The sequence below is a fragment of the Mytilus californianus genome, unplaced genomic scaffold (genome assembly GCF_021869535.1).
Source record: "Mytilus californianus isolate M0D057914Y unplaced genomic scaffold, xbMytCali1.0.p SCAF_36, whole genome shotgun sequence".
In the NCBI taxonomy this organism is placed as follows: domain Eukaryota; kingdom Metazoa; phylum Mollusca; class Bivalvia; order Mytilida; family Mytilidae; genus Mytilus; species Mytilus californianus.
Window position 1 is genome coordinate 465565 of NW_026262686.1, and position 19630 is coordinate 485194.

General features: G+C 32.1%; 1 protein-coding gene across 2 annotated transcripts in view; it reads right to left on the reverse strand.

Annotated features, from left to right (window-relative positions):
- The window catches only part of LOC127736745 (squamous cell carcinoma antigen recognized by T-cells 3-like), a 44067-nt gene extending 25246 nt beyond the window's left edge, over positions 1-18821 (reverse strand). For both annotated transcript variants that reach the window (XM_052247324.1, XM_052247323.1), the window contains exons 1-7: positions 18642-18821; positions 10922-11048; positions 9528-9635; positions 3667-3851; positions 3186-3291; positions 2367-2491; positions 730-882 (exon numbers count right to left, since the gene is read on the reverse strand). In XM_052247324.1, coding sequence (XP_052103284.1) covers positions 730-882; positions 2367-2491; positions 3186-3291; positions 3667-3851; positions 9528-9635; positions 10922-11048; positions 18642-18803 — 966 coding nt within the window. In that variant the 5' untranslated portion in view covers positions 18804-18821. The remainder of the gene's footprint in view (positions 1-729; positions 883-2366; positions 2492-3185; positions 3292-3666; positions 3852-9527; positions 9636-10921; positions 11049-18641) is intronic.
- Positions 18822-19630: the final 809 nt, after the last annotated feature.

The window sequence follows — 19630 nt, forward strand, 5'->3', positions numbered from 1 at the left end:
TAATCATCACATGATAACAACAGTAAAATATTTAAAAATTCTACTTTTGGATATTGAAAATGGCGATAACTCACAAAGGAGATATACTAAAATCTTGAATATTAATAGAGGTCTTCATTAAGTCCCAGGAAACAACCTATTTAAATTTGAAAAAAATTTGTTAAACCGTTTTCATGTTATTGTGCTGACACTGTTTGGCAGCCGCCCGTAGAACCGCCCAGCCGCCATTTTAATAACCGATATTTCCTTCGAAAATCCGGTTAAAAACAGATAATAGGTCACTCTTAATTATGTGCAATTTTGGTAGGATTCTGTAGGTCATTTATTGTGATTTTACTTTATAAAGGAATAAACAAAGTGTGACACCTCCAACAACAAAGACAACAGAAAAGATCCCTATGTGTAGTAATAGGCAACATAAAACATGTATCCATAAGATTTGATTGATTTGATTTTTGGTGTTTTAACGCCACTTTTAAGCACCGCTTTTGGGCTATTTCGTGGTGGCCAGTTTTTTTTGGTGGAGGAAGCCAGAGTGCCCGGAGAAAACCACCGACCTTCGATAGGAAAACTGACAATCCTAGTCAATTAAGATTGGAGTCGAGTGCACCTGCACGCGCGGGGTTCGAACTCAAAATCTCAGTGTTGACTAGCTAGTGATTAAAGTAGTAACTACTTAGACCACTCGGCCACCGATGCCCCTGTATCCATAAGAAGTATTATACTCACCAAGTACTTAGTATAATTAATCCAGACCTCTGGTTCTAGACAGTTTTCTTGGACAGATCTTTCATACAGACATATAACTCTGGCTGCAGTTCCATGTGATATCTCATAATCTATATATGATGTGTACACCTCTTTCTTATCTTCTTTTGTTAACTAAAACACAAATGATGAATAAACTAGTTATAAGGACAAAACATATCCAATTTAGAATGATTCAAAATCAGTAAAAGTAATCATGAAATCATTAAAATATATTCAATGTTATTATGATAACTGTTAATTCTGATTCTAATATGACATGCTTCTTCCTTCTCTTTGTAGACAACACCATGATAAAATTCTCAATATATCTTTACTTGGCGCAGACTGAGAGATGTGCACATTGGTGGCTGTATTTACCTCCCATGTAAATCCACATGTTTCAAAACCTATATGCAAACACTATTTGATTTCATTGTGTCCAATTTGAAATTGAAAAAACAACAACAGAACCGTTGTTCCTATTCTAATGCATAACAAAAAGAATTATTGCGCAAGAGCATAAAAAACGTATAAAATCAAAATAAAAAAAAAATTCACAAATTTCATGAATGATCTCTGCACATTAAAGTAGTGTCATAAAATGACTTTATATGAATGAAACTCTCAAGCTGAAGGTTATCCATTACATATGCACTATAAATTCGGATAATATTACATTAAAATGGAGTTTAGAGGTAGGTGTTGTTTTATTTTCTGTTCTGATGCATTATCACACATTTGGGGATTTCAGCAGGTCAACATGCTAGCGCTTAGGATGAAATTCGAATATCATGGCTCGGGCAATGTGTAAATGTCCAACAAATCTATGGCTTCCATGAATAATTTCTTAAATGAACCAAAGGACAAGGAAGTTAACAATTCACCATTTCAGAATCTAATGCATTCTGGGTAGAGGTTTCAGATACATACATCAAAATATGATTGGATAAAAAACATCATAAACAATGCAATTCAACCAATAATGGCACTTTATGAAAAGTACTTTAGCTGTGTTTTCAATATTTTAACAAAATATGAGGTTAAATTTGCAGCATGCAGCAAAAATTAAGTAACCTTTTAAAAGTTAAAGCCCTGCCTATCTATTAACTGCAGATGTCAATCTTAATTACAGTGCTTGGGAAAACAGTTGTAGAAATTAAACAGCTGCGCCATGAGTGCATGATACGTCCGTCGCATTTTCAAAGAATTAAGTTCAATAACTTCTCAATCTCATATCAGAAACTTATGAAAATCAAAAGGGAGCTTAAATGAATAGATAAGTTTCATGAAAACTGCTGAAAGAATTTTTAAGTTATTGTCCGAAAACTGGAATATCCCCCCTTTTTTATGAATAAAACCCCATAACTAGGAAACGTAAAATCTAACATTTATAAAAATCAAAAGGGAGCTCACGTCAATAGATATAAACAATTCACCAAAATTTATGCAAAATTGGTTAAAGCAATTTTGAGTTAATATCCAACATGTTGACAACGGACGGACAGACGGACAGAGGAACAGACAGACAATGGTATACCATAATACGTCCCGTAAACGGGTGTATAAAGGATCTTTTTCAAATGGATCTATTTTCATAGTTTAACCAAGCCACCTACCAAATCTTTTTCATACGGTTGTATTTTCTTGTAGTATTCCAAAGCTTTATGGAACTGTTGTTTAATCTGACTATCTATTTCACCCTGCAACCATTCTTTATACTCTGTAAAACTCTCTTCCATGTCTAAAATTAACAGATACACCGTGGAGTCATTATTTGTCAAATACTCAAAATTTTTAGGTCAAGGTCAATCAACAAATTTTCAAAACCGATTCAAAACAAAGTGACAGAAAAACAGATAGAGATTTCAAATTAAAGAAAAATAACCCAGCTACATATTTATGTGTGTGACCGACTTTTGACTCCAGAATTGATATTTGTTCCACAGGTTACCTTCTTTGTGGAAGGACATTCTGGTACTCGGTCAAGCAAGAGCAACGTAAATAAGTAAATTCAAGATTTTAATCAGTACAATTTTGAGGGAAAGTTAACTGTTTAAATGCTTTCTTTACATGACCAAATCATCAGAAAATTGTAAATTTCCCCCCAAATTGCACCTATTATATATTTGATTTTACTTTTTTGGCTGCTCATAATTGACCTAGTACCAGAGTGTCCTACCACAGCGTAGGTAACCTGTCGATAATTGTAGAACCCGGTGTCAAAAGTCTGTAATATGAAAATGGTAAATTAAAATGTCTTTTGATTGTCATGTGTTGTCATTGAGGTGTTGTCTCGCTAATATTTACCTTACATCTCCTTTTATAATTAATACATCTTCATTATAAATTGATAAAGCTTGTGGTATACTTAATTGTTTGGCAGCTTTCTCACTAAAGTATTTATAATTATGTTGTACATCAACAGATAAACATACCATTTAATGGAACTGACAATTGTCTTTTAAACAAAGTCATTATTCTTTTATGTTGTACATCAAAATCATCTTCCTGCTGTTTAGTAGCTACTTGTCCTGGGGCAGGCTGAAAGTAAAAAATGTTATTCATTAAAATCGACTTCCTACTTTTCCCTTTATATGTAAATTTAAATTAAAATTGTATTCATATTAGATATCTTAACTGACTTTGTACTGTTTTTGTTCTAAGGCAGACTGAAAGTTGTATCTATGTTGAGTATAAAGACAAATTTTGTTGAAGTGCAGAGGCAGACAGCTATTTTTTTATTCATGTTGTTCCAAAAGAAAAAACTATGTGGCGTGTCACCAATTTGTTTTCTTAATACAATATGCTTCAGACAGATCAGTTTCACCTCTTATTACATATGCATTTACACTAGCAATAAAAAACTGAAATTGTTTTTGAGAAGAATGCTAATAAAAGGAAGATAACTTTAATTACCATAACGCCCATCAAGATGGCATTTTCAAACTCTCTGTAAGCCTCCCATAAACTGGATCCATGTGCAACATGTAAACCAGCAGAAGACAAAGCTTTTTCAAACACCTCCCTGATCTTGATCACACCATCCTGTGATGCCATTCCACCAATGGAGAACTGTACGTATTCCAGCCATATTTTAACAGCTGAGGAAAAAACATACATCAGCATTTATAGTTATTTTGGTCAATGATTTTTAGATCAGAGAATTATATTTTAATTGTGCCATAATACTGGAGGGTTTAATTGGTTTGGATGGGTATTTAACTGACATTAATTAGGCCGTTAGTTTTATAGTTTTGATTGTTTTACATTTGTCATTTTGGGGCCTTTTACAGCTAACTATGCGGTGTGGGCTTTGCTCATTGTTGAAAAACCGTATGGTGACCTATAGTTATTATATGTCTGTGTCATTTGGTTGTCTTTATGAATAGTTGTCTCATTGACAATCACACCACATCTTCTTTTTTATATATATACTTGCACTCATAATAATTTAGAGCAAGATTATCTTACTCAGACATCAATCAAAATAATGGATTTGATGTTTCAAACACAGAATTTATTGCTCTTGAATATTGAGTAAAGTTCTTTGACCTAAGGTCCAAAAATTTGTTCAATCTTTTCCCAGTAATGAGGAGCTTTATTTTCAACTTCACACATCTTGTCACTTTCAATGAAAATATCACTTTATTAATTTCAAGCCTTCAAAGCAATTTCTGTATTTAACAGGGATGTATAAATATTTTTTTAAATGATAAAAAGGGATCTAAAAAGAATTCACATATAGGGAAGCTCTGCAGACTTCTCTGGTTTTATCCTTATATATGTTACAGTGAATTTGTAAAATCAGGGATTATGTATAATCACTGAACTGATTAGTGATTTTGACTAGGGATTTTACAAAATCACTGAAACAATTAAGTCCTTTTTTACAGATTCCCTGATTGAATTCAGTGAATTTGTAAAACAAAGTATTTCTTTTTTTATCTAACATTCTTATAAAAAAGTGAGTGGTCCATAAGTGACCGGTTGTTTGGCAAAATTATTTCATACTGGTTTTGGCTTTTATATTTTTCTAAATTAAACTATTTGGTAATTTGGTTTTCATTGTCTATCTTTTGTCTAAAATCTGTAAGTACTCATACTTTGGTGTTTAGCGATTTTCAAGTTATGTCTTATAGTGTGTCCTTTTATGTCATATCGTTACACCACTGTCTCCGGTAAGGATGAACTGTCCTAAGTCCGGAGCCTGATGTTCAGTGGTTGCCGTTTGTTGATGTGGTTCATAAGTGTTTCTCATTTCTTGTTTTTTGTATGCATAAGACCATTGGTTTTCCTGTTTGAATGGTTTAACACTAATCATTTTTTGGGGCCCTTTATAGCTTTCTGTTCGGTGTGAGCCAAGGCTCCGTGTTGAAGGCCATACTTTTAGTTATAATGGTTTACTTTTAAAAATTGAGACTTGGATGGAGAGTTCTCTTTTCTACATCTCTTATATCTTCATATGTCTTTAAATCAAAAGCAAGTTTACCCCAAAAGTTAATTCTAATAATTGATGAAAAATGAAAATGGAACATATGGAATCAAGAAAAAGTAAGAACTTTTAAATTTCATTCCTAAAAGCCTCAGAAAGAAGACAGTACAAACTCTAGTTATTAACTTGTTCAAAATTAAGTTATTTCTTATTAGATATAGTGCTTCTATTGTCATTAATAAAACGTATAAACCTTAATCAAATATAAAGATAGGACATTGCAGTGATTGCCTTTATGAGAGGATAAAACAAACGATTTGCCTAGGCTATGTAATCCAGTGGCAAATATTACATGCAATTCAGGACTAGAGCATCTTATTGTGACATGCAAATTGATATAACTAATAAGTGTTGTATTGCAAATTTTCAGCCTTTAAAGGACATTTATATCCACAAAATAGTAATTGTCATAAAAAATACAACATTAAAGTATACTAGGTAAAAATACTTTCTTTTCTTTCATTGGTCATATCTCCAGTGATAAAGCTTGTAAAAAAGTTTCTATATTTTCTCTTATATTTTGAATCAAATCAAATCAAAAGTAAATATTTGTTTAATGTAAGTATGGAGTTTTCCAATGTGGAGATTTAAAAATTATCGTAAAAAGAAGATTTCATCAGATGAAGATATCATTTTTTTGTATGTCTTGAAGACATTTAAAACATACTAGTATTGTTATAAAACATGACATTTTGTTAGGGTCATACACTAGAAACTAGCCTGAACCCAACGAGTCCCAGTTTTTGAGTCCATCATCTGTATCAATTGACAATTCCAGATCTGTTTGACAAGCAGTTAAATAGCCTTCCATTTGTGATGGACATTGATATTTTTTTAAATATCAATGTTCTTGAAAGAATCGATTTGAATAAAATAGGTGTATCTATCGAATAGCAGCTATTATATTGTTTATAATTACTGTAATTAATAAACTATTATTATTTATAAAAACAAGAGTGCACACGCTGAAATGTCTCGCCTTCTTTACTAATCATTGATATTTTGTTGATAGTCCTAAATATAAAGCTTTATTACAACTGTCACATAAACTTAACATTGACCAATGAACCATGAAAATGAGGTCAAGGTCAGATGAACCATGCCAGGCAGGCATGTACAGCTAACAATTCTTCCATACAACAAATAGAGTTGACCTATTGCTTATAGTTTAAGAAAAACAGACCAAAACACAAAAACTTAACACTGAGCAATGAACCTTGAAAATGAGGTCAAGGTAAAAAAAAAACCTGCGTGACTGACAAATAGATCATAAAATATTTCCATACACCAAATATAGTTGAACTATTGCATATAGTATTAGAAAAAAAAGACCAAAACTCAAAAACTTAACTTTGACCACTGAACCATGAAATGAGGTCAGTGATTTTGCTAGCGCTCGTCGTTTACGAAACAGTTTTCAAAATGATGAAAGTATTCCAAATCAATTTCGTCACTTAAATTTGGAAAGAGTAAAATTATTTTTGCATGAAAATACAATAATTCTACCTGTCTTATTGTTTCCGACAAGTTTATGACCCTCAGCTAATTAACATTTACAACAGGTGTTAAAAGTTGTGATTACAGATAATCTGCTTATCGCCATCGGATGGGTCACTAATCCGTTAATTATTTATCAACCTCATAATTAATTATCATAATTATTTTCCCCAGTAAAATCAGTCAGTCGGCAATACAATTTCAATTTTTATCAAACGAGAACAATTTGCAGTTCTTGTCGTTATTTCGTCATTTGAGTTTTCCCTCGGACAGTTCGCATTTTAATTTCAATATTTCTCAAACGATCACAATTTGCAGTTTGCTTGTCGTAGTTTTGTCAAATGAACGTATTTTCGTCATATTTGATATAACTTTTAATCAAAAACTTTCGACAATTTCGATTAAAAAGATAGAACTTTTATTCATAACATTCAGAAATGTTTTCACTAGTCAAACAGGTGCTTCCTTTACGATGAACTGCTCATGTGCGAAAGTATTCTTATGAATTTAAAAACGTAAAATACGAAATAATTAAGTATCAAACTAAACGAGAGAGACAAATATAGTTCTTATTTAGCAAATTTAATTTAAAAAATGATAATTTCCTGCCTTTTTTAAACACGAACCAATCCGTAGTTGAATCCGGATTCATTCTGAATTTATTATCCAATTGTCACTTCCCGTTTTCATTTCATTTGGAAATCGAAAGTAAACGTGATCTATTCATGATAAATTTACAATTTAAAGTCATTAGAATTGTTCCAATAAGGATTTATACAAATCCTTGGTTCTAACTTTATAGAATTAATTCTAAATATCGCTTTAAAACGTTTCTAAGGATAATGAGTATGAATAATGCAGTGAAATAGTCCTTACAAGTTCATTTATGCTGTGATTCCTGGTTTTAAAAAAAAATGGATCCCAACTTTTGCTGATTAGGAATGTACCCTGAAACTTACTGAAGTGAAATTGTGAACTAGATCTTATATCCTAATCTTCGTATTAAAGTGCCACATCAGTAAAATCATGCAGTAACTGCCTAGTATGCCTAAGTCCTTCAAAGTCTGACAAAGATGTATAGATAGTAATATACATCCTAGGTCCCTTGCTGCTACCCAAAATAAGGTTGATTTTCACCCCGCGCAAAAGTGACTAAAGCCCTCAAAATCCTAGCTTAAACCCTGTGAAAATGAGGTCAAGGTCTGATGACACCTGCCAGCTAGACATGTACACCTTACAATCATTCCATACACCAAATATAGTAGACCTATTGCATACAGTATAAGAAAAACAGACCAAAACACAAAAACTTAACTATAACCACTGAACCATGAAAATGAGGTCAAGGTCAGATGACACCTGCCAGTTGGACATGTACACCTTACAGTCCTTCCATACACCAATTATACTTGACCTATTGCTTATAGTATCTGAGATATGGACTTGACCACCAAAACTTAACCTTGATCACTGATCCATGAAATGAGGTCGAGGTCAAGTGAAAACTGTCTGACGGGCATGAGGACCTTGCAAGGTACGCACATACCAAATATAGTTATCCTATTACTTATAATAAGAGAGAATTTAACATTACAAAAAATGTTGACTTTTTTTTCAAGTAGTCACTGAACCATGAAAATGAGGTCAAGGACATTGGACATGTGACTGACGGAAACTTCGTAACATGAGGCATCCAGACCTTCCACCTTCTAAAATATAAAGCTTTTAAAAAGTTAGCTAACGCCGCCGCCGGATCAATATCCCTATGTCGAGCTTTCTGCGACAAAAGTCGCAGGCTCGACAAAAATCATTTCAAAATCATTTGTTTATGTGGTTTGTATTAAGAACAAGCATTCTGTGAGTATTGCATGGCAATACATAGTCCCCTACCGGTTAAAAATTCATTGTAATGGAGCAAACCTACCACTAAATTCTTCAAACAATTTACTAAAGAAAAGGAAAAAAATCCAAAATGTCATTTATCTTAATACAATGTCTTTTACAAATCTTTAAAAAAAAAAAGAGTTATTTCCCTTTGAAGAGAAATCTAGTAATTAATAAGTATTTCATCAAAAATTTAATTCTAGGGAAAGATTAAAAATGAGTTAATTCCCTTTGAACGGAAATCTAGTAATTATTAAGCATTTCATCAAAAATTTAATTCTAAGGAAAGGGCTTTAACTGAACAAGGAGGAATACTAAAATCGTGAAAATCAAACTTGACCTGTAACTTGTCATGATAAAACAATACACCAAATATCAAATCAATATCTTCAAGCATGAAGAAAAAAAGTCTGGAAAACTGATTTGCCGGACTGACGGATGGACAGACGGACGGACGGACAGAGTGCAAACCTAAAGTCCCCTTCGACTTCTTCGGTAGGGGACTCAAAACCGATTTCTAATATCAAGTTTAAACTTGTAATCAGGGATTTTGTTAAATTTCTGGCAATATTTTCAGTGATTTTGTAAAATCCCTGAAATTTCAGGGATTTTACAAAATCACTCAAACTGTTAGTAATTTTACAAAATCACTAATTATTATAGGGATTTTACAAAATCCCTGATTTTACAAATTCACTGTAACATATATACACGTGTTCACTCAGCAGACTTCTCTGGTTTTATCCTTTTATATACATGTGTTCAGCAGTCTTTTTTTATTTGACTAACAATCCTTATATTTACTTATTTATTGCATCAAATCAGATTTGCTACCACTTAGTCAATGCCATAGCTATATGTCACAAAAATCTTTTTAAAAATGCACAAAACAGTAAAAACCTACATAAATAATCTTTGACAGCTCTTTCAAATAACTCTTCTACTTTCTTCCTTTCTTTTTGATCATCACCAGCTAATGAAATCTCATCTTTAAGCCATTCTAACCACAGACCTGTGGAAATATGACAAAATATATAACATGTAGCTTTTTAATCATGAACAGCTTATGAAATCTCATCTTTAAGCCATTCTAACCACAGACCTGTGGAAATAAATTGACAAAATATATAACATGTAGCTTTTTAATCATGAACAGCTTATGAAATCTCATCTTTAAGCCATTCTAACCACAGACCTGTGGAAATAAATTGACAAAATATATAACATGTAGCTTTTTAATCATGAACAGCTTATGAAATCTCATCTTTAAGCCATTCTAATCATAGACCTGTATAATGTGTAGCTTTTCTAAATTGGTTTATTAATGCATAACACTAACCCTCTTTCCACAATTAGTCAGAAAACAAAAGGTACTGTAAATTCAGAAAATATTCCGACTTAAATGTGATTTAAATTTTTGCAATATTGAGAAAAATCCTATTTAATTCACATAAAAAATTTCAAAATGCATCTTTAAGTTATTGCGATTATAACCCTGTAACATTTTTCGCAACAATAAAACAATGCAATAATTTCTGAATTTTCAGTACCTAGAAAAAAATTATCTGAAATAGGTAAAGTTTTACTAGATATGAATTGCATGAAGAGTAATATCTCATCTGTTAGCACATGGATGGACTATAGCACACAAACAGTGTTAAGTGAATTACAGTAAAACAATGATTATGATTGAAAATACTCTCACTCTGATTGCTTTTATTTTAAATATATAAAGTATTAATTCAGCATGGTATTTCACCCTCAATCAACATTATTCACTGTGAAAATTCACAGTAAGTAATGAATTTGATGCGACTGTCATACAAGTGAGAGGTTTAGCTAGCTATAAAACCCGGTTTAACCAACCATTTTCTACATAAGAAAATGCCTGTACCAAGTCAGGAATATGACAGTTGTTATCCATTCGTTTGATGTGTTTGAGCTTTTGATTTTGCCATTTGATTTGGGACTTGCCGTTTTGAATTTTTCTCAGCGTTCAGTATTTTTGTGATTTTACTTCTTTTTTTTTAAAACAAAATAAACCTTACCTGTACTGTATTTACAGTTCTTGAAGAATGGTGGTCCGAAGGGTTTGAGCACCTAAATTTTTCAAAGGACAGACACAATTTTGGTAGATTGCAATATAAATAACAGTGAGGACCATAAGATATTCTTCAAGGACTACCAGGGCAGAAAAAAAAACAATTAAGAGAACTCTGTATTAATCTATCGACGAAAATCATTTTCCCTCATAAATAAAATGTGAACATTGTGGAACAACTTTAACTCCTCACATACCTTCTGCCAAGGGAAATAATTCACTCATTCGTTGTCTAGCATCTCTAAGCTGTTCTAACTCTCCAAGTTGTTTCAATAACTTAATTAAATCTATGTGAACATCATACAGGTATGGGTTCTTTGATATCTGAAAAATAGACTGAACATTTATTTACAGAACAGGGTAAAAAGGTTTTGGATGAAAATATAAATATTTCAAGAATAAAAAATAATTTTTCACCTGACACATGGCAGACATTGAAAGTTGCTATATTAGCCTATAACTTCAAAAAGGAATATTGCACAGTGAAACTGTTTAGTCTGAATTGAACACTGTCATGCACAACCAAGGATCACGCATTTATCGACAGTGATTTCATTAAAATGTGTATGTTGAACTTCAAACATGCACATACTGGATGTGTAGAAGCAGCTATAATGGTAAATAAACAAAATTGTATGTAACATTTCAGTTTTATGAATAAAAGTTTTTAATTGTATTTTAAGAGGCCGTGCCAATAAGCATTGAGCTTCGTACTGTACAAACCTTGAAAGTGCAAAAATTTAGATTCAGTTTAAAATGCTCTTAATTGATTTGTTATATCATAAAAAACATGTTTAAGACAAAAAAAATATTTTCAATCACGTCCTTACATCTTGTATCTAAGGAAAATGTTTCCTTAGTTACGAGTCCAAAGAGCGTACCAAAATTAGACAAAAATCAACACATTTTCAGGTCACCTAGAGCAAAAGTGAGACTAGGAATGTGTTTGTTGTTACAAACACAAAGTAAAGTAACCATTGCATATCATATGAAACATTTTTATCAGTGCTGATAATTTTGTAATATGTTGCTATGGCAACGGGAAAATGCAAAGGAATTTGAATTGGAAACATTAAGACCCAATTTGTATCATATGTATACAAAAATCCGGACTTACAGTGATATGATGTATATTGTATTCCTAATATTAAATATCTATATTGTTAATCAAAAAAATAAAATTGGGTAAACTTTAAAGAGAATTTTTTTGCTGACGGTTTCAAAAAAGCCTTTTTCCCGTTTTTCTAAGTTTTTCTGAAGTCTGCCAGAAATGGTCTGTAGACTGAGATGACCTGGTGTCATCCTACTGCTTATCTGCTAACATTATTATACTGTTTTGTTTCATGATATAATTGTTTATAGATGGAACATGCCAATTATTAAGTATTTGGGACTAATAAAGGCAGGTTCAGGGTTTGAAAAAGGGGGGGGCACAGAGGGCATACATTTTTATTTCTTTCAAAAATTCGTTCAAACTGTCTAAAATTTTGACCATTATGGGCATTTAAAATTCACAATTTTTAACCCTTTTTTATTTCACCAACCCTGGTTATGCCCCTCAAATGTGATATTAAGTCCTAAATTTTATAAATGATTTTGAATTTTTTTTTTCGAAATATTCAGATCATTCATTCCAACCTTTCCACATAAACAAATGAGATTTTTTATATGTTTAACAGATGATAACTTTACAGAGTTGATCTCATTAGAATTTGCTCTAATTATTGATCTAACTTCCTTTTCTAAGCAAGACACCCACAACATCCTATTAAAATAACCTACATGTTAAGTATTTGCTTTATTTCAACTATGGTCAAGCATCTTAAGTTCAAAATTTGTTGACTCAATCAGTCAATTTACATGGTATTTGCTGGAAGTTGCTGAACCAGTTTTGTTGCAAAATTTTTACACTATTGTTCAAGACTAGTAGGGTTGAGCACTTGTAAATAAATTACCCCCTCGCCTCACACATTCGTTAAGTGCCTGTCCCAAATCGGGAGCCTGTGATTTAGTGGTAGTCATTTGGTCGGGTTGTTGTCTCTTTGACATATTCCCCATTTCCATTCTCAATTTAATTTTCATTGGTTGCTGTCTGCCATAATTATTTCTCAGTTTACAGTTTAAGCCTAAATCAGGCATGGATTTTCGCATTTATTTGTTTTAAACATTTGTTCATGCTGTTGGCTCTTATCATTGTTTATAGCTTGCTATAGAGTATGAGATTTGCTCAATGGTGAAGGTTGTATGAACCCCAATAGTAGATAAGATATATATCATTTTTGGTATTTTGTGAATATTTGTCTTATTGGCAATTATACCACAACTCCTTATTTGAGTTCATCAGACACAAAAAAAAAATCTGTCATTTTACTGAATCTACTCTCATTTTATAACTGATATATATCCATGGAAGGATTATACCTTAAACTTAAACTGCATTAATGTTTTATCTATTGTATATATATATAGAATCAAATTTTTATTTTTCATGAGGGACGGTTTTGAATACAAATATTGTTAATTTCAATTTGTTCCAATATCATACATTCTTTTCTATACATGTGATCTCCCTAATATCTGATGAATTAGCTTAAAAACCCTCTGATAAAATATATATATTTGCGAAGAATAGAAACGTTTCATTGCAGTGTATCCCTTTTCATCAACGCCAACTTGAAAGAACATTGATTAATTTTGCAGGACAAGGTGATGCAGAGATTGATCACCAAATAAATTACAAATATGAAGAGATTGTCAAACATTTATGGAGTCCCTTAAGAACCATGTAAATATAATAGATATTTGCATTTGCTCGAGATTAAATGTGATGGGGACCAGTTTGAAAAAAATTGTGCGCACGATTTTTTAACTTGTGCATAACTTTCAATAAAATGCTTCGTTCAGCGCAGCCAGATACGACCGCAGAGATCAAACCCTGAACAGTTGGTGCATTTTTGGACACAACATTGAAGCTTGATACTGTCTGAATTTGGATTGTGATCAAATTTTTGACATAATATAGGTTTCTGACACAAAATAAATGTGGTGAAAGATCTTAAAAATTTGAAATGGGTCAAAATATTTTTATTAATTTTCAATTTAAGATTTCTTGCTATTGCGCAATACTTTGCAATCTGATAATTTTTGCTTATTACGCCATACTGTGGAATTGAAGATTTCTTGCTATTGCACAATACTGTGCAATTAGATAATTCTTGCTATTGTGTAATATTGTGATATTGCGCAATATTATGCAATTTGATATTTTTTGCTATTGCATAATACTGTAGAATCGAAGATTTCTTGCTATTGCGCAATACTGTGCAACGCAATACTGTGCAATTGAAGATTTCTTGCTATTGTGCAATATTGTGATATTGCGCAATAGAAGATGTCTTGTTATTGCGCAATACTGTGCTATTGCACGATACTTCTGCCATATCAGTATTTTTTGCTTTTATATATAAATCAGAAATAATCAATGGAAAAATGGAAAATCTTAAGAAAAAAAAAAAAAAATTATGACCCCCCCCCCCCCAAAAAAATCAAATCAAAAAAATTATTACCCCCCCCCCCCCTCTTGGAGTAATTACCTCCAAACTTTCCCTTTGTAGTATGGTACCTTGCAGTACAATTTCAGAGAGATTCATAAGCTTAAACACAAGTTATTGTCTCGAAACTAGAAAAATGCATGTTTTTGATGCCTCTTTTTTTGCCCCTAATTCCTAAACATTTTGGGCAATTACCCCCAAACTCAATCCCAGCCTTTCCTTTGTGATATGGAACCTTGTGCTACAATTACAGAGAGATCCATATGCTTAAATACAAGTAATTGTCTGGAAACTTGCAAAAATACTTTTTTGGGGCTTTTTTGGGCCCCTAATTCCTTAACTGTTTGCACCAAAACCCCCAAAATCAATCACAAGCTTCCTTTTTTTGGTATTGATTCTTCTGGTACAATTTCATAGAGATCCATTTACTTTAATTAAAGTTATTGTCCGGAAACCAAATGTGTCTTTGGACGACGCTGATGCCGACAAAGACGACATCATACCAATATAGGACGCAAAAAAATGTTTGATGTCGTAAAAAAACTAGTGGGCACGACTTTCAAACAAAGTTTGACTGATTCTATACGGAGGAGCGCACAAGTTTGAAAGTCATGCGAACTATAATTGAAAGTTATGCACACACAATTTTGAAACTTATATGCACAAGTTTTAAAGTTGTGGGCATGACGTTCGAAGTCGTGCACATGCTTTTAAAAGTCATACGCACCAGATTAAAAGTCAAGCACACGATTTTTCAAACTGGTGCGCACCTGATTTAATCTCCGACAAACAATAATATTTATATTTACATGGCAACTAAGGGGCTCTGTAAAGTTTTAACCACAAAAGTTTAAAAAGGTAAAAAGATCAAACCTTTAATATTCACTTTAATTTCTATTTGATATGACAACCCTACAATAAAGTCAGTAGAGTATTTTTGTTGAAAATCTTATCTGACAAAGAGGGAGGTATGATACACGCCATTATTTGTTCCCTAAAATTGCAAAAAAACAAAAAAAGTAAAATTATTCAAGCCTATCAAAATTATGATAACTTTATTGATAAATCAACAGGCTATTAGATATTGAATGATTTAGACCAAGTTTGGTTTTATTTGGCCCAGTTGTTTTAGAGGAGAAGATTTTTGTAAAAGATTGCAAAATTTACGAAAAATTGTGAAGAATTTATTTTAAAGGCTTATAACCATTTATGGGTCAATGGCAATTTTAATCATGTTGACTTATTTTTAGATACTACTTTGCTACACATTTTGCTGTTTACAGTTTGTCTTTATCAATAATTATATTACCAATTCAGGGGCAGCAACAAAACAACGGTTTGTCTAATGCTTAAAAACATTTCAGGACAGACAGAACTTGACTTGATGAACATTTTCACCTGTCAGATTTGCTATAAATGCTTTAGTTTCAGAGATATAAGCAAACAAATAAATTTCACCCCCATGTTATATGTTTTGCCATGGTGGCCATCTTGGTTGATGGGTGGGGTCATCGGATACATTTTTTAAACTAAATACCCTAAGGATGATTTAGGCCAAGCTCACAGGTTTTTTTTGTCACAGTAGTTGCAGAGGAGAAGATTTATGTAAGAGATAACAAAAATTTACGAAAAATTGTGTAAAATTTACTTTGAAAGGCCATAGCTCCTTATGGGGTCAATTTTGGTCATTTTGACTTATTTCTAGATCTTACTTTTATTACATGTATAACTTTTTATTTTCCAATGCAGAGGGCCGAAAATATTTATGGCCACCCTCTCTTTAGTAATGAAAAATCAAATAGTGTTTTAAACTTGGACTTTGGTTCAGTCACAACTTCCCACAAGAGCCTATGTAATGATTCGCTTTTTGCTGTTTCAAAGAAAGATTGAATGAATGAAATCATCGAACAAAGTTGATTCTTTTTGAATTATCATGAAATAATATAATTTAATTACGGGTGACACATGTGGAGCAGGATCTGCTTACCCTTCTGGAGCACATGAGATCACCCCCAAGTTTTTGGTGGGCTTGGTGTTGCTTAATCTTTATTTTTCTGTATTGTGTTTTGTAAACTATTGCTGCTGCATGTTTGTCTTTTTCTTTTTCAGCCATGGCGTTGTCAGTTTATTTTTGATTTATGAGTTTGAATGTCCTTCTGGTATCTTTCGCCCCTCTTTTACACCACATATGTTGGTTTCTATGCAATAAGTAGTGTTGCTTAAGATATTTTTAAATATCATTATGCACATGATGCATAATTGATCTTCTTATGTTATTTTAGTTTTTTACCAGATAATTATATTTTTAAATTGTGCTTGTTATCCATAAATTGAGCGTGGGTATTTTCAAATATCAGTTGATTACTAAGCATTTATGTCATGCATGTAGTGTTGCTAAGGAGAGTTTCGCATATCTTAATGCACAGTTGAACTGCTATTGTTTTTTTTTTTTATTTCACAGAAGGCTTCAAGTGCCTATTTTTGTGCATTTTGTTAAAAATCAACATTGTATATTTTCAGCCTCAGTTGGTTGCTATGCAAAACAGATGGTTGCCATGGAGATTTTATGCATATTTTCCTACTCAATTGAATACGCTTTTGTGTGACATTTGTTTGTCAGTACAAATTAAATCATATGTGTATTTTTTTTATAATATTGACCCCTATAAGGTGGCAATATTTTCAGTTTTTGTACAAATTGCTTCCGAAACAGCATAATGTTGGGTAGCTGCCACCAATATAAATACAAATGTCTACCCAATTCTTATTTTTTCTTTGAATTATATGATAGTCACTTATATTTGTCAGTACCATATTTCATATTACATACATCTGGATTTTTTACAATTTTGACCCAAAAATTGCTTATTTTTGTGTAAAATTTATAAACTTGAACCATTTGATTTTCTTGTTACCATAGCAACCATTAATAAACATTTTTTTTAGATCGTTTTTGCTTGTCATATAGTCTTATAAGCCTAAGATGTTCATTTTAACCAAGGTTTTATGATTTTTTATTTTTTTTACTTTCCACCTGAAGCTCTATGCTTATTGGCACAGCCTCTTAATTCATATTACAAATGTACTTGTCTCAGCCAGGGACTTTCTATACTAACGGGACTGGTCACTTATAGCGATGTCTATACAAATAAACTCATCATAGATACCAGGATCAAAATTTTATATTAACGCCAGATGCGCATTTCGTCTAAAAATTATCAGACTGATCTCGGCCGTAGCTGATGTCACGTAACTTTATAGCAAATCATTTCACATTTACGAAGTGTTCTTCATAACTATATGTTCAAGTTTAACAAAAAATCGTTTTTATGAAATTTTATACCTTTTGTCATTGCAACATACTGTTTTTCAAAAAGATTTCTCGTATCGTTTTTTAAAATATTGATCTTTGAACTTTGAGGTATTTGTTCGTGGAATTTTCATTAGCCGCCATCTTGTTTGATATGTAAACAATTTTACACAGCTGGGATGTTCTTCAAAATGATACGTCTAAGTTTAATAATTCATCATTCTTTCAAAATCTTATATTTTTTGTCATCGTAAATGGCTATTAATCAGATTTTATATTAACAACAAATAATAATTATATAATTACAATGTTCTGTGAAATACGCAAATAACTACTAGCATCGTATATCAAAGATACGAAACTAAGTTTATTGTTGGGTGGTAGCTTTAAACAGGCGGCTTAGTAATCAGTTAAAATCAATAGAGACGAGTCCCGTTAGTATAGAAAGTCCCTGTCTCAGCATGCATTGAAGTTCATTAACATTACAATAACACAAGTCACAATGTATTGATAGAAACAAATATTATTGTTACATTCATAATTGTTCAGTTCCTAACCCATTCCATCAGTTAGAGTCCAATGTAACAATAACTTTTTTTTTATTGTTACATTTCAATGTTATCGTGGCCAGTGCAATCTAAATAATGCTTTTGTATTCGAGTAATGCCAGAATTAATGAATTAATGTAACAATATAAACGCAATGTCACCGTAGACACAAATATTATTGTTACATTGGTAATATGTCGGTTCCTCACCCAACCCTGAATTACAGCAATTAGTCTCCTATGTAACAACATTTTTTAAATTATTGTTATATTTCAATGTAACCGTAGCCAGTGCCAACAAAATATATTACGCCACAAATGAGTGATTGTTGTATGAGGTCAATAGTTCACCCGCGCAGATTCTCAGGTCAACTGGCGCAGATTTCCAATTAGCGATATGGTGTATTAGTCATGGAATGTTTGTTCAGGGGTATATTGTTTGAGTTTGGATCTCTAGCTCTATAAAAAAAATAGTAAAGCTAACACTGAGTAACAGGCTAAGTTATGACCTGTTTCTGAAGTTCTGCAACTTGTCTCTCCGATTCCTCATTTTCGCTGTCAGAGTCATTGGAATCTGAATCCTTCTCGCATTCCATTTCTACATCTGCCTTTTCTTCGTCGTCACTATCTTGCATTTCTTTATTATTTTCGTCTGCCGTGGGGTCCGCCATTGCGTTTAAACAACGAACAAAGGGAGATAATTGTGAAAAATGCTATAACCCATGAAGCAGATACGGTATCGGGTCCTTGGTTCGTTTGCATTACGCTATTTGTATTCAAAAAAGTTTTTTTTTATCGCAAAAAAAAAATGGAAAGTTTTAAATGAATGCATAGATAGGTAGATTCGTGAAAAAAACATGTTTGATTCATATTTTTTCGGCAGGGAAACTGGTAATCTCAGCTAACTCAAATTGAGACTAAAATTGGAGTCGAACGCACCTGCCACGTGCAGGGCCAAAACTATAGATATCAGTGTAGACTGCTTGGAATACAGTGAATGAAATAAATAGACTACTAGGCCACAACATAATATCGGATATTACTCAAACTAGTCTCAGTTGATTATTATAATTTTACAGCGAATCTTGAGCAGTGAATAAACTCATCATAGATCACTAGCGTTTGTGGAATGCCCCCCCCCCTTTTTTTTTTCTTTTAATTTATTTGAAAATATTTCTTCATATTTCAAATAACATTGTCTTATTTTACTTATTTAAGGTGTTCAAAGTCTTATCAACGGGATTTAACAATATTAGTAAAAAACGATAAGGATAAAGACTTTGAACACCTTGAATAAGTAAAACTAACCGTTAAGTTAATATAAGTTGAAATATGAAGAAATATTTTCAAATGAAAAATAAAAACCAAAAATTAAAAAAAAAAGGGGGGGTCCACTCCACAAACGCCTGTGAATTTATGCAGGTTCTTGGAGAATGATTTATTATCTGAACCAAATTCAGTTTTATATTTTGTGAAATACCTTTGTCAGATTTAACAG